The sequence below is a fragment of the Phyllostomus hastatus genome, unplaced genomic scaffold (genome assembly GCF_019186645.2).
Source record: "Phyllostomus hastatus isolate PE091 unplaced genomic scaffold, TTU_PhHast_1.1 phas_contig_80, whole genome shotgun sequence".
Taxonomy (NCBI): domain Eukaryota; kingdom Metazoa; phylum Chordata; class Mammalia; order Chiroptera; family Phyllostomidae; genus Phyllostomus; species Phyllostomus hastatus.
Window position 1 is genome coordinate 14,575,243 of NW_025333960.1, and position 16,387 is coordinate 14,591,629.

General features: G+C 43.8%; 1 protein-coding gene across 3 annotated transcripts; it reads right to left on the reverse strand.

Annotated features, from left to right (window-relative positions):
* Positions 1 to 2,854: 2,854 nt before the first annotated feature.
* On the reverse strand, positions 2,855 to 11,605 carry TGIF1 (TGFB induced factor homeobox 1). 3 transcript variants are annotated; one of them, XM_045849954.1, is made up of 4 exons: positions 11,169 to 11,307; positions 10,742 to 11,057; positions 4,663 to 4,886; positions 2,855 to 3,893 (listed from the first exon to the last, which is right to left on the reverse strand). In XM_045849954.1, exons 2-4 carry the CDS (start codon positions 10,746 to 10,748, stop codon positions 3,318 to 3,320), a joined length of 807 nt encoding a protein of 268 aa, XP_045705910.1. In that variant the 5' UTR covers positions 10,749 to 11,057; positions 11,169 to 11,307; the 3' UTR covers positions 2,855 to 3,317. The 3 variants fall into 3 exon arrangements, with proteins under 3 accessions (XP_045705910.1, XP_045705908.1, XP_045705911.1); XM_045849952.1 differs by having other exon boundaries at positions 10,733 to 11,057; XM_045849955.1 differs by lacking the exon at positions 10,742 to 11,057 and having other exon boundaries at positions 11,169 to 11,605.
* Between the last annotated feature and the right edge of the window lie 4,782 nt (positions 11,606 to 16,387).

The window sequence follows — 16,387 nt, forward strand, 5'->3', positions numbered from 1 at the left end:
AAAACTTCCCAAACATAAACTTACTGATGCATGCAGCTTAACAAACCCCAAGCATAGTAAATACAAAGAAAACCATACATAATTACATCAAACTACTGAAATACAATGATAAAGGAGCCGGAGAAAAAGACATTACATATAAGAGAAGAATGATACAAGTGACAACTGATGTTTCATGAAAAACAGTGGGAGCCAGAAGATAATGCTGTTACAATAATGAAAACAAACAAACAAACAAACCAACCCAAAAAGATTATCAACCCGTAATTCTATCTTTAGTGAAACTATCTTTCTAAGATAAAAGTAAAATAAATTATTTTCAATGAACAAAAACAGATGATTTGTCACCAGCAGGCCCACACAATTCTCAAAACATTTAAGTTGAAGAGATGGCATGTTATTTGGACTAACACGAATGTAGAGCCTCAAAAATAGTAAACATTCAGCAAATATGTAAGACTATCCATACATTCTCTTTTCTCTTAATTTTTCATAAGACACATATGAGTTTAAAACAAAAATTATAATGTTGTCTTGGATTTATCATGTAGCTACAGATACACAAAACGAAGAGAGGAGAGAATGACTTGAACTACACTGTTGCAAGGTTCAATGTTATGTAGAAAGTTGTATACCGACCCTGAGTAGACTGTAATAAAGATATGTATTGTAATCCCAGAGCAACCATTTAAAATGTCAACTGTAATTGAAAAATAAATTTTTAAAGAGAACATAGTATATAAACCAATAGAAAAAAAAATCTGTATTAAAAATATTTAAATAATCCAAAAGGCAGGAAGAGTTAGAGAAGAAAAACCCAAATGGTAAACAACTATCAGTAATTACATTAAATGTAAATCAAGTAAACACACCAAGTAAAATAGGCAGATTATTAGTATAGATAAAAAGTACAGGCCCAACTGTATGCTATCTAAGAGGGATGAACTCTAGACCTGACTGGTGTGGCTCAGTGGATTGAGCTTGGGCTTGTGGACCAAAAGGTTGCTGGTTTGCTTCCCAGTCAGGGTACATGCCTGGGTTGCCAGCGGGTCCCCAGTGGGGGGCAAGGGAGAGGCAACCACACCTGATGTTTCTCTCCCTCACTTTCTCCTTCCCTTCCTTTCTCTAAAAGTAAGTGAATAAAATCTTTAAAATATAAAAAATAAAAAGGGATGAACTCGAAAATAGGTTAAAAATACACAAATGAGAAGATATACTTTGTAAATAACATGCATAAGAACACTTCCATTAGGATTTTTTTTATACTTACCTTTCCAATTACATTTATCACCCAAATTATTATCAGTCAGAATCTCTATCAACTTCAAGGAGGGAAAAAATAAAACCAGCAATCTGGAGTGATTTTTTTCTTAAACCTTTGGGTTTCATTTGACCCTTGACATTTTCTTAAATCACTCATATGGCTTCATTCTCTCCCCTTTCTGGTATGATTCATAACATAACTAGGGAAGACTTTCATGATTTGCTGGTCTCCCTTATCTGTACTCAAAGACTTTCAGCCTTTGATCTAGCTATTTGAGCAAGTAATGATTCTTAATCACCTTTATCTTATTTTTGTGTTTATTTTGTTCCTTTGATATACTTTATTTCATTTTTGGTTTTATCTATTTCTGTGACCCTGAGGTGGGACTAGCCCACTCAAGGCTGATGTGCCTCTCAAAGCCATGCTCCTAACAGGTTGCAGTACCACATCTTTTCCCCTTATTTTTAATACTTATTTATTAAAGAGAGAGAGAGGAAGGGGTAGGGGGAATCATCAGTTTGCTGTTCTACTTATTTACACATTCATTTGTTGACTCTTGTATGTGCCCTGACCCCAGTGGAAACCACGGCCTTGGCGTATAGGGATGACACTGCAATCCATGGAGCAACCTGGCCAGGGCCTTGCTTATTGTTCTTACACCTCCTGGTTGTAAGTTTTCTCTTTCATTTACCAAAAGCCTTTGAGTTGAGCTCTTTCTACAGTAAGTACTTTCTAAATAGTTTCAAAACTACATAAATGTAAATTTGGACATATTTTTCTACATTCCTTAAACAATGCTGAAGCTCTGACATTCCCTTAAACTTATACAATTCAGAGCTGGGTCAGGGCTGGAAAGAATATGCCTGTCATTAACAAACAAACCTCATGCTGAGCATGACTGCTAAGAATGGTTTTGTGGCATGTGACAAATCTGCTGAACCATAAATGAAAGGAACACCACCAATTCCCTTCTGGCTATTCTGGCTTCCTAAGTAATGGTCTATCCCAATCAATTCCACTTGAGACCTTAGAAAATAACCCTGATAAACTAACAACCCTACAGAAGACAAAGCCTCACTGTTTTAATCACTTTAGAAAATGTTTTCAGAGGTGGTTCTGTTCAAATTAGTGCTCTACTTGAATGTAAAGCCCTTATCTAACTGTTACCATTGAATAAAGTTTAAAGGGTAACATGAAAGAGGGGTAATACTAAGAGACTGCTTAGATTATTGTTTACTTCTGGAAAGTTAAGCCATAATCAGGTGCTTTGAGACCTTTCTTTTCAACACTGGCCATGTTTTAATATATGCAGGACAGATTACTAAGGGCTTTAGTGGTTAGTAAAAACACTGAAGGAATGATTCATTTTAATTTGCCATACAGTTTTAAGCTTTATGCTTCCTATCAAGAGTCAATATCACACATCCTGTTTATACATACTGGCTTGTTGTCCTCAGTTCTTCAAAGAGCCGGCGACACCCCCTTAACTTACACTCCACCCAACCCCCAACTTCCTCTCTGGTGTGATACATATTCCTACTCACTTTTAAGAAGTACCTCCCTCAACAAAACACTCTGTGTTACAGTAAATTTTAAAGAAAATACTTTATTATGTCATGAAAAAAGGCATCAACTAGATTCATACTTGTTTGAAAAAAAATTGAAAATTTATTAGACAGTATGTGGGCATCCTGTTCCACATGGGAATGAGAAGATGCTATAGGTTCTCTAAGTATTGCACAGTCTGAAAAAACACCAACAAAAAAAAAGGGGGGAAGAGGAGAAAAAAAAAATCACATGATCTTGGGAACCATCTCACATTATGAATAATCTACCAAGAAACAGTAAAAAAAAACTTTGTTTCTACAGTAGCTTTAGTTTATAGTTGTTGGAATGACTGTATTCCACTGAAGACATCTCAGTAACAGGAAGCTTCATTTTAGCAATCCCATGTGCAAATATTAATAAAAAAATATATAAAATAATGCAATTAATCTCTTGCCATCACCCCGGCAATCATAACATTTGTGAGAACCGTTTTGCTTGAAAAGGGTCACACTGTGAGTTTGGCCTGAAGCTCCATCTCTGCAGCGCGTTTGAGTGCAACATCCACTAGAAGTTGAAATCCACTAAAATCCTGGTTGAGGTCCGGTGGAGTAGGGGGAGGAGTGTTGAAAAGACCACTTTGTGTATTTGTACTTGGTCCAGATTTACAGGTGTCCTCTGGGTACACAAGGGAGGTGTCTATAAAGTTGCTGGCTGCTATCTGCTGTATATCTGTGTTTTGTCCCACTCCAACAGGCTGACAGAGAGAGAAAGGCACATCTTTCAATGCAGTCACAGTGGTATGACAGATTACTGATGGACGAGCCAGAATTGATCCTGGAGATGATGGCTTAGGGGAGGGTGGCCTTCCTAGGGCTGGGTTTGGTCCAGCTGTACAGGAATGAAATGGGCTCTCCTCTAGAGTTGGCATGAAGTTTTTGATGCCCATCGCTGACTCCACAGAGCTTGCTTCAGAAATCTTGGCCCCACGACGAGAAATTGTGAACTGATTTGGATCTTTGCCATCCTTTCTTAGCATGTCAGGGAGGAGCCTGCGGCGGGCGTTGATGAACCAGTTACAGACCTGAAATTACACAGGTACGCCTTAACGCTGAGCATGCATGTTCTGAGAACCATCCATAAATGCCTACTTGATCTCTCTTTGCATCTAAGGCATGAAAAGGCTTACTGGAACTTACACATTAATTCCAATGTATCTGAGCCCAGCCCAGAAAGGAAACTGCTCCTTTTCTAATACAAATGCCCTTTTTTGTCTCATCATCCTTAAACCTTTTCAGGAAGAAAAAAGTCTAAATTCTCAAATGTTTAAAACTGATTTTAGGGAAGGAAGTTTACCTTTTGACTCTCCCCCACACTAACCGATTACCTACTGCCCCAGCATCTAAGTTAATCAACTACAGGAAAATCTTTCTTGTATGAAAAGGGCCACTCCCCCCAGTTACTGATTTTTCCCAGTTCAAATCATTGTGTCAACAGACAGACATGAATTACCTCACTGAGGTCTATCCTCGTTTAAATATCAAACCAGTTTCCTGGGTAATAAGAGTAAGATCTAACCTCCTTTTTATGTTTGTTGCATTAAGCAAGGCTCTTTTAGGCATTAGGAAAATGTTATTTGACAGGTGACTGTCCAGTGTATCTGTTTCTCTTAATAGCCAGTTATTTTAGCTATCAGTACTAGAAAGTTTGTAAGATATTCCTTTTTTTCTTTTTTCTTTTTTTTTGAGCCAGGAGGCACTTAAGGACTTGACATACAAGAATGTTATAAAATGACTTTAGGAAAAAAAAAAAAAGAAACCTATGTGCATATATACCATGTTCTTTTTCCTTACCTGTAGTGTAGATAGGTGTGTTTGTTGGGACAGTAATGCTTTTTCTTGCTCTGAAGGATACGCATTGTATCGGTGCTCATACAGCCAATCACGGAGAATCTGTACAGATTCCTTCGGCAGGTTGCCTCTTCGCCTTCTCTTGCCTGAGCCAGAAGAGGAAAGGTCCAAGGGGATGTCCATGCTGTCGTCATCCTCAGTCTCACTGCCGGACGCTGTAACAACACCTAGCAAAGGACAAAGGCCAGCCATTAACCACTTTCATCAGCAGGGCACCTGCTGCAAAACTCATCTCTTTTGACCATTCAGTGTAAACATGTTTTCTCAACTGCTGGGAGCCCAGGGAGGGACCAGTGTTTTCTGTTCTGAAATACCAGAGCATGTGCAAAGTATCAAGAGTAATCTGACCAGAAACACATTCTAGACTCTCAACCAGTTGTCAGATGCTTTCTTGTACCCACTTTCCTATAGATTTAACTTTTTCTCAATTCTTTGGAATGATACTCAGGCCAGTTTTTCATGTAATTCAATAGGAGACAAAGCTCCACCCAAGTGAATAACAGTTTGCCACCTGTGTTATCAGGAAAGGTACAACAGCAGATGGAATGTGTCTAATAACCTGCTCTTCGAGGTCACTGCTATCTAGGATAAATCTAATGAGTTTCCTATTGTACATTTTAAATGCTATGCTTTCTCTTCTACTGAAGTTTGAAATAAGAGGGAAAATTACATACTTAACCCAGTTAGTATTCTAAAGATAAAAATGTATATAAAAAATTTCTGCCAATTGATGGTCATTTCTTTTTCATGGATACTTATATTTGTTCAAAACTCAATACCTGCTTTTAATGGCCAGTACTTGTCACTCTTTACCAAATACAAACAAGAACAGAAGTTTCCAGTGTTGTTACACAAAAACATTTCCTATTAGTAATAATAGGAATAAGAGAATAATAGGAATAATAGGAATAAGGAATAATAGAATTAAGAGAATAACTGTAATAAGAGAATAAAGATGCTTAAACTCAAAATTTTAAATTTCCACAAACTTCAACTGCCATATTAATCTGAAGGGAAAATACTACATATCAATAAGCAGAATTGTCTTGAATTATTACAAGACAAAGAAAACTGAATATGCAACCCCAAAGGAAACTCTCTTTTGTCTCTAAGTACTTTAATCCTACCAGAAATTTTAAGAATTCACAAAACATAAAGGATATTCATCAAATCACACATAGACTGCATATTCAATAAAAGTTCAGACCTAGCTCTTTTAGACACTTAAACATAATTTAGAACTTTAAAATATTTAACACTGAAATACAGAACAAACTGACAGTAACCAGAGGGGAAGGGAGAGGGAGGTGAGGGGAGATGGGGGAGGGAAGAAGGGAAAGGCTTCATAAGGAACATGTATAAAGGACCCATGGACAAAGCCAATGGAGGGGAAGGATGGAGGGTGAGAGGTAGGGGTGGGTGGGGCAGAGGAAAGTGGCAGTGGAAAAATGGAGACACCGCTACTTGAACAACATTTTTAAAAAAAGATAAAAAATATTTAATTTAACACTATTACCCCCCCTCTTCAAAAGGACATGGGCAAATCCTAGTGATTGGAGAAATACATTCTCCTTAACACAACCTAAAATTTAAAAAAAGAAATAAATTATAAACTATCACATGCCTGAACATACCAGTATTTCTACATAAAAAAAATTAATTAAAGTAACAAAATTTAAAGGTATGCATTCTTAACTTTGTTGACACAAACTTAATTGAGTAGTTTACCTGGACAGGAAATAAAAACAGTACCTCTCACAGTGAGAAACCATTCAATGTACTTCTGAAGGTTTTTTTTTAACCATCCTTTTAAAGCCTTTTAACACAATAAAACTGAAAAAGGTACAGATTCAAAGATTTGTTAATGAGGTATTTTCCCAGTTAATTGAGTCAGACTTTACTTGGTGACACATGGTTAGTTTTGGACTGCAGGGGGTATAAGGTACTGGAGGGAGTGTCCACTGAAGAGACAGAACTTTCAGAAGACAAAGTAAAAATCAAGTTCTAACAAAAGAGCAGAATGATCTTGCAAATTCACTTTAGCTCAAGGCTTAGTAAACAGCCGTTAATAAACCACACAAGAATCCTAAATTTTAACTCCCATGTATTTCACAGTTCCCTTCACAGAAGCTTCTATTAGACTGCTTTAAAAAGGGAGGGGGGGGGGCGCGGCATTTTAAACCGAAAGTGCTTTTGCTGTTGAGAAGATGAGAAAAATTTAAAACCCATACTGAAACTTGGGTGGAGAGCTATTTATAAAAATTTTAATAAATTATAAATGAGTTTGTTTTAGACTTGCAAAGAAATCTAGCTTTTAAATCAATCTTTTAATAATTGAATGACTAAAATAAATCTCGTTTGAACTCCTCAATGTCTGAAAAGCCAGGCATTCTTTTCAAGGCTGTGAACCACTCTCCCCTTAAAAAAAATTTTTTAAGTGTGAAAATTTGCTCATTGAATTCAACTGTAAGTTGATGATGACAAAGAGTTTAAAACAAACAAAGCCCTGAAGCCTGAACTTTGATCTGCTCAGGTCTGACAAGAAGCCTGATCTTTCAGAATAGGTTAGTGACACACAAAAGCAGATCTCAGTTGAGCAACACCAAAATGCAGTGCGACTTTACTTTGTCTTCAGTTCATTTAAATAAATGAGTGCCAGGCCTCTGGACCTCTTCACAAATATTTCCAATATGTGCACAAAAGCTGAAGTAACAGGAAGTTAAGACTCCAGTCTCTTGGCTACAGCAGCTGATATCTCACCGCAGCAAACCACGTTTGCTGCTGTCAGGACTATTTTCATTAAAACTCTCCCTCCGGATTGTGGCTCAACTTGGAAAAACAAAAAGACTTTTCCACGTTACTCATTTCCTATTGTAACAGAGCTTTTGAAAAGTTTCCCGGTTACGACTTGTTTCCAAAGTCCTGCTTTCTGCTTACACTTAAAAAGTGGTTGCGGGGGAGGGGTGCTGGGAATCGCAAACCTTCTACTCCATGCACACACGCAAGGAAATGTATAAAAAGCTAAAAGCCTATGGTCCCACAGCTCTAAAAAGCAATTTTTTCTTTTCTGAGTAGGAAAGAGGGGTGCAAGAGACAGAGATAGTGGTTGTAAACCTAGATGAGGCTGAAAAAGAATCTAGAAATAAGAATAATCCCAGGAATCCCTGGCGGGGAACTCGGTTGGAGCTAGTCTGGATTAAGCCAAGGCTGAGGCGTCCATCCCAGGTCAGGACACAAACAAGAACCAACAAATGAATGCATAAATAAGTGGAATTGCAAATCCATGTTTCTTTCTCTTAAAAAAAAAAGTATAATGGAAGGAAAAGTTTAAGCACACAATTAAGAAAAAGCAAACCTCACCTAACAAACTTCCTTTCTGAGATGAGAATATCTTAGAAGTGACAGGAATCACACTAAACCCGAGCTGTGCTTGGCGGGTGCAGCCATCGAACAATTTTAAAGCAAGAATTCCACACTGTGAGGAACTACAAGGACAAAGACTCCGGATTTCCTGGATGAACCTTCTTTCTAATTGGTTTAAAGCCATCTGGGGAGATTTTTTGGGTATCTTCAGCTTTCTAAGACGAGACACTTACTATCATAAGCCAGTCTTCCCAAATCCCGGTCTTTGCGACAGAGTTTAAGGTTCTTTTGTTTTCAAGGAAACTTGAAAAGATGTTCAGAGACTTTTATGAAATAGTCCAACCCCACAAATCAGGAGGGACAGACTGCTTCCAAAGTCCTTAAAAGAGCACTCGGAAAGCTGGCCCCCACGGAGGCGCGAGGGAGGGGGCCCGAGGAGGCCGGGAGGGAGGAACCGGGGAGGGGGGACGGGGCAGGGAGGAGGGCCAGCCAGCTTTTGTTCTGGCGTGTTCCTCAGCCTCCACCGAACTCGGCCCCTCCAACCGCACGAGTAGCACAACCGGGACCTCAGGAGTTTCGGATTACAAGAAACTAGATACGCTGCCGTGAATCTCTACGTTCTGATGGGGCCTGTTCACCCCCTAAGATTTATCAAGAAAACCTAAAAAGGGAAAGAAACCGAGCAAACCCGGCAGTCTGCGCTTCCCGGCGCCCGCTCCGCACCCGTCGTCCCGGGCTGCGGACCGAGTATCCCATCCAGGCGCCCGGGGGCCCCGGCCGGGTCCCCCGGAAGAGGGAGTTGGGGGAAGGGGACGACAGAGAGATACCCGGGGGTGGGGGCGCAGGAAAGGGCCCGGGGGTGGGGTGGGAGGCGGAGGCAACAGAGAGGGGGTTCCCGAGCGCCGGGGAGTGCCGTAGAAGGGGCGAGGGGCCAAGGGGGTGTAGGGGAATACCCAAAGTTGCTCGCGGAAGGGATGGATAGGCGCCCTAGACTGCAGGGGGGATCGGCGAGGTGCGCCAGGGGTGTGTACCTGAGGGGGCCCGGGGAGGGCACCCAAAGGCCTGGTGGTGTGGGGTAAGGACCAGGGGACGCTTTGGGGCGGGGGGCGGGGGGGGGGAGCAGGAATGCCAATCAACGCTTCCCCCGCCGGAGCAGGGACAATGGGGGAAGTCCGTTCCCGGCGGAAGCCCAGCTTAACACTGCGCTCACAATCGCCGCTCTTCAAAACAGCCTTCCCACAAGTTATCCCAGGAAGAACTGCCTCCAGTCGGGATCTAGACCCGTCAGCCAATTTTTTTTGCGAGCAGACATGGCCTTCCAGGGGCCATCCCGGGTGCTCCCGGTGCCCAGTCACAGGCTCAAAAACTGCAGGCCCCGCGTTCCCACTCAGTCCCTGGGAAGGGGTCGGTCAGCAGGGAGTCCGGCCACCAACCACCACGAAAGCCCCGGCTTTTGACATTTAGCTTTACTCCCACTGGGAAAGTATGAGATGAGGCGCGCTTCAAAGTCACCAGCTCATAATGAAAACATCAGCACCTCAGGGTGAAAACGGGCCTTAGTAATCGTCTTGGACTTGAGGCTGCCCCACTCTATCTTTATTGTTTTAACTGTATCTGCGAGGACTCTGAAAGAATGTGAAGCTGCAAAAACTATGCGGCGCTCCTGCGCGTGCGCAGCAGCGCGCCCCATCCCCCGCGCTGGCTTCCCCGAGTGATTAACTTCTGTTTTGAACCACTTAACATAAATCACAACAGAAAAGCCAACTGTGGCCCACGACGGAACATTCGGGGTACCTCCCTGTCAGGGACTCAAAAGTTCACTTCAAGAGGGAGCTAACATTCTTTGACCTTTCGTGGTGGCAGGATTCCCCCCGCCCCCCCGTGTATTTTGCTTTTAAACCAGACTGACGGCAAGCGTTTCGTGGAAACAATGACAGACTCACTCTTTGCACTTACAACCAACCTTGCTTGTCATACTTGGACTCATTCTGACTTGCACGCTGCTTTAAGCTGCCTGCCCTCAGTCCTAACGCTTCATGTTGCCCCAAATTATTTGTGGGAAAACTTCTGGACGTCGTTAGTTTTTAAGTCTACCATTCCAAAGTTTTCGATCCCCGAGGACGATCTGGGGGGTCTGAGTAGCATTCCTTCGATTGTGAAAACAACCCATCCCCGGAGAAGCGAGTGCCTGGGCTCAGCTCAGGGGCAGTCGGGGCCCCCAGAGTCGGTGCCCAACTTTCAAACAAAGGCGCTCCCGGCCGCCCCCGGGTCGCTACGGGCAGAGGGTACCTGTCGACCCGGGCCCACACCCCTAGCCTGCGAGAACCAGCGATGAGCCACGCGGCGTCTCGACGGGGCATGGGGTGTCGGCTGAACAATGAAACTTGGGAGCCGCACAAACAAGGCAGTGAGCGTTTCTTGACATTATGCCAGCAGCGTGGAGAGGACCGTCCCTCCACAACAGCCCCTCGTCTTGTGTCTAGAGGGAAAACAACTGCCATTTCAGATGCAGCCTCAACAAAGAGAACCGCTGCGGTTCCAGCCGGAGGGCCCCGGGGCTGGAAAGTCCAACAAGTCACTCTCGCCCTAAGCCCGGCGAGCACGTTTTCCCGGGACTCGCGCGCACAGAGCGAGAGCCCGCGGAGCTTACCTTTCTTACTTTTCATTCTGGAGTTCTCCTTCCAGCGCAAAACACTACTGGGGTCTCGCGGGGGCCAGGAGCGGGGGCGCAGGGGGCAAGCGGATGTCTCCTTCCCAGCGGAGTCTCCGGTAACTTGTAGGACCAACTCCAGTAGCTACTGCTGAACTAAGCGCTCGGATCCCGGGCGCCCGCTTCTTGGGTGGAATTCAAGTGACACTTGGGCTTTCTCCTGCCGGGATCTTCTGGCTGCCGGCCGGGGACTCTCCCTCGCCCAACTCACCCCCTTCCCCACGCCGCTCCTTTGTTCCTCGCTCCTGCTCGGCGCACCTCCGCGCTGTCAGATTAAGAGAGGCGAGGAGGGAAGGTACAGGAGGTCCTGCCTCCGCCCCCAGCCGCCCGCCCCGTCCCCCGCCCGCCCCACCGCTTCCCCGCCCCTCCCCCGCACCTTCGAGCCCCAGAGGACTGCACGAGGGCCTCGCCGCCTCACTCTGCGCGCTCGCGGCCGCTGTCACCGGTTTCTCGAGAGGGTGGCGGAGCCCAAAAACCGATCCTTCCTCCCGGCTGTGTGCACGCCTCCCGCATCCCTCGCTAGTCTCCGCCACACTAGCCCAGCGCCCTGGGTTTCTCCTTTGGGCCTTTCTTCCCGGGGCTACGAGGGTGCGTTTGGTTAGGAAATTGCAACAGATGGAAATCAGGCCGCCCCCTCCTTCCCCTCCTCTACCCCAAGGAAGAAAAGGCCCCCGCTTTCGTTTTTGACAGCTGCCCCACGCTCCTCCGTCCCGGCTGTAGCCGCAGGGGAAGACAACCGCTTCTGATTCAAGGGGCGGAGCACCGTAGGAAAAGTATTCGGGACAAGAACCAACTTCTTCCAGAATGCGCGGCTGCCATTGATACGCGGGCGCGGCGCGTCGCACCCTTCCCCTCCCCGGGCTCTTCCTCCTACAGCTACGGGGGGGGGGGGGGGGGCGGGTAGGATGAGACACGGACACCCAAGACGAATGACTGTTCCCCCTGGGCTAAGCTGCGAGTTCCGGACTGGATTGCTAGGCAGTTTCGAAATCTAACACGTTGCGACGGACACTTGTCATGCTCACATGCTCTTTAAAAGTCTGTGCCTGGGGACGGGTGCGCGCCTGTCCCGCTGCCACTTGGCTTTACACTCCCATCCTTGGACCCGGGCAGCTGCCGCCTTTAGGAAAAGGTGACCCACACCTGGGCTGCTCATCTGTTTCAATAAAAAAGTCTACTTTTAAGACTTAAACCCTGCTAGGGGACCCGTTCTTCCATCGGGTATTTCAAACAAATTAGTCATTGAGTAAACACTTGTTCCGGTTAGTTTATTTTGGTTGAGAGGAAGACTCCAACAGGAGTTCCTTGATGAAATTACCCTTTTAAAAGACCAGATGCTGTTTGGCTGATTTCAAAAACCGCATGCCCCCTCCCAGCCCTCTCCTCTGGGTCTAGTTTTCGCGTGTGTCCTGTTGCTTTTAAGTAAATGAACTGTCACTGTCATGTGCCACATTAAGACTTTCCCCGTCACTTAAAAGGGGGGGGGGGAGGAGGAACCCAAACGTAAATAACCCTGGTAGAGACGTCAGCGCCTGAATCGGCCTCCAGTTTCGGCTCTGTGGTGTTTTTGTTTTGTAACCTCAATGGAGAACCCGGCAGAAGTAGGTTCGGTGAAAATAAGGTTAAACCCGAGGACTAAGGCAGCCAAACGATGACTAATTAAGACTTTGGAGCCTCTGTTTTAGGATTACACTGAAAATTAAAGCCAGTCTCCCACCCACTCACCCTCCCAGAAAAGACACCCCCGCCGGGAGAATGAATTAAGGCCAGAGTTTACAAAGCTTGGGTGGTTTTTCCAATTACAGGACTTAAAATGAATAAACAACGGAAAAAAGCGTCACTCTAAGAAGACAGCAGCCTTACGATTTTTTTCTTCTGTGGTTTGCCGGCTGCTTGGCACCTAAGAGAACACACATCTAAAACGACAAAGCAGGGAAACTTGGTCCTAGAGTAGACCGACAGCCTGAAAGCTACCCTGCAACTTGCTGGAGCGCAGTCCCTTCCCAAACCCTGGCTGGAGATGAATCAGCTGCTGCGCCACAGTGCAGGACAGATGTGAGGCGGGGAGAGGGTGGGGGCCGCCCGTTAGAGGGCCGCTGGGTTCTAGCTTTTGAAGGCTTGTTTGTTGCTGGGATTGGTGGCTCTTATAGGTTGAGGAAAAGGAGAGGAGGAAGGAGAGACGCAGGGAGGAGGAGCCCGGGGCAGGCAGACCAGCGACTCCGCGGTTTGATTGGCAGAAGCCTCGTCGGGAACCTGGCGGTTACTGGGGAGACGCTTTGTTTGCTAACTACGAAAGTAGCTTCGGCTGCCTCGGCGGCTTTCGAAGCCACTCAACAAAACACGCCTCCTAGTCGCCTTAACCCTCCTCCTGGCCGCTTTCAGTAGCTCACGACGAAAATGTTTCCCTTTTCCGCGTGGTTCTCCTTGGCCACGCGGTGGCTCTCATTCTGTACACAAAGGTATCTTTTTCTTCGTCTAAGTGAACTTGGCTAATTACTGGGATTCTCAGGCAACTGAAATGGAAACTGGGAGTTGAAGCGAGTTTATAGCTAGAAAACAAACTTTAGAGGGGATGGGGGAGGGGTGCACAGAATTAAAAGCCTCTTTCAAGATGCGAAGAGGAAAAATTCGAACTTTAAACTATTTTGCTGGAGGTCCGGCTTGATCCGGCCATGTTTACCTTTTGCTGGAGCGTGTCATCGAAGCAGGTATTCAAGGTGTAGAGATGTTCCTAAGAGAAACAGGAGCACCTTTCCGTGCGATGACTCCTCAGGTGGGGGTCCCCACCCTCGAGGCTAGTTACCAAGTTCGTTTGGAGCTTTGAATTGTTGGTGCGTTCTGAAAAGTGTTTTGAAAATAACACTGGCAAGAAAAACCACTCAAAGGAGTGGGCTCGAAAAACCCGCAATTGCTTAGGATGTTTTTGTTTATTTGCTTTTCCTGAGTTGGAAACGAACGCTTTAGTTCTGGCTGTGTCAATTCCTTCCTGTCAAAGATAGGGCCTCTCTGTAAAACTGAAAACTGATCCAATGACTTAAGGTTCTTTCCCGTGCTAAAAAGTTTTAATTAATAAAAACTTACATGGAATCACATTGCGTGAGAGAAAGTGAGATGGTGTTTGGTGCTCAAGACAGCTGCCGGTAAACGTTTTCACCATTATTTTTCCCTCCCGGCACACATAGTGAGTGCCATTACCCTATCTTCTAAAGTTGCCTCAAGGCCAAGGAAGAAACAGTTGTTTAAAGTACTTTTCACAGCCTGCACACCTTTCAGAGGCACATAAGCCAGAAAAATATATCAGTACATCCAGTTGGTTTTATGTCAGGGCCTTGATGTGATTGGAGAATGTATTCCATTCATCTACTCAACAACCCGTTGATCAGGCCTGAGTTGCATCTGGCTTTGTCCTTAGTGGAGGAATGATGACTCCGTCGCTGGATCCCTTTTGCTTCTAGGCTCTGGGGGACATATATTTATTTTTTCTTTTAAATTCTTTTTAAAAGCTTAATCTTGTATTTTTTCCCCACTACCATTTAGTCACCTTATACCCCCACTCCCGGGGACAGATATTTAAAAAGAAAAAATACACAGACTGTTAGTCTCCAAACACTGCACAAGGATTCTATAATCATCTCTTCACATCTCAGGTCGGGGGAATAGGGCTGCTTAAAAAGAAGCTGACCATGGTCTTTTCAAGGGCCTGCGGATCGGCTACAACCAGCTTATGATTTTATCGACCACATCAGGATCATCTCCAATTCTTAGTTACGTGAACAATGTGAATCCTGCGACTACTTTAGTCATTACTTTTCTTCTAACCTGCACTTGCCTTCCCATCCTTTTCTCGCTCATTTTCCTTTGCCTATAGGTTTGGCGTCAGGGGCATGGAGTGAAAAAATAATTTGTCGAGCACAGCCTTTACCTTCTTTTGGCCTCATCATGTATCAGTAGTGTGCTGTACAGTTTAAAAACCACTTAAGTGACTTTGTCTAATAGCATAGTAAAGTAGGTTATTATTTTTTCCTAAAGCCAAGGTAAAATATACATGAAAATATAACAAAGCAAAAAGGTATAAAATCAAGTATTGGGCATAAATTATCTGACTTTAAGTCAAGTTTCCTCTGTCCTTTTGTTGAAGAGCCTATGGATGTGGAAGGCAATATATGAGGCAGACACCAAGCACAGGTAATGGCACCAGGGCCTCCTGAACATGTGGGGGCTGCTGGAAAATCTCTTCTCTGGATTCTACCAGTAGTTTTACAAAAGGCTCTGTTCCAACCTGCCAGATATTTGTGCTTTTTTTTTCCTTTCCTCATTTTTCAATTGCAAAAATGGCTGTGCTCAGAAATCCAAGCAAGAAATATTTAGTTTTATTTCACTAACAAAGTGAAATATAAAAGACCTTTTAAAAAATAAATAAAAGACCTCTTAATTCCTCTCTTCACTCTCCAAAGGCACATACATATACTACATACAAATATAAGGGATATTTTTATTATTATTATTATTTGTTGTTTTCATGTGCCCTCTGCCTGGAACCTGGGGAGTCTGTGATATCCTGACCTAAATTTAGGCATCCTGACCTCAGGGTTTCTTAACCACAGCCCTATTAACATTTGGGGCCAGATAATTCTGTATTGTGTATTGTAGGACGTTTAGCAGCATCCCTGGCCACTAACCAATACTTGTCAGTAACACCCATCCCCCAAGTTGTAACAAACAAAAAAACACCTCCAGACTTTGCCTGAAGTCCTCCAGGGAAGATGGAAAGGAGCAGGCATGGAGGTTGGGTGGATGTGGGGAGGGTTATCTCTGGTTGAGGACCACAGATCTACCTGGACCCTTTATTTTTTCCATAACTCCACACTTTAAATTATTTTGATTAATTGACTCTTAATTTATTTTCCTTTGACTCCCACTAAAATAAGGCTTTCAGAATACCATACCAGATTGTAATTTACTCCCTTTCTGTACTTCCATGAAAGTAGTTAATCCATTGACACATTTCCATTTATCTTCCCAGAAGGTAGAGAACCCATTTATAATAACAAAAAAAACAAATAAAACAAAAACACCCCAAACAAATAACAAAAAATGAAATATCTAAGAATAAAATTAGCAAGAAGTATGTGCAAGTTTTATGAAGAAAATGTAAAATTCTGAGGGACACAAAGAAAGATGTAAGTAAAATAAAAAATACAACATTGTTTCAAGCAAGATTCAATAATGAAAGCAGAAAGATGTTTATTCTCTCCCAATCACTCTTTATTTAGTTTTAATTGATTTTAGAGAGGATGGAAGAGAAAGGAAAAAAAACAAAAACAAACATTGATTTGTTGTTCCACTTATGTATGCATTCATTGGTTGATTCTTGTATGTGCCCTGCCCTGGATGAAACCCGAGACCTTTGTGTGTTGGGAGAATACCAGGACACTCTAACTAGCTGAGCTATCTGGGCAGGGCCCATATCAATCTTTAAATTCAAAGCAATTTTCATTAAAATACCAACAGGATTTTTAAAAATTTCCACAGTTCATAAAAAATATATATCTCACAAAAGCTGGGAAATTCTAAAAGAGAAACTTGAGATGGGGG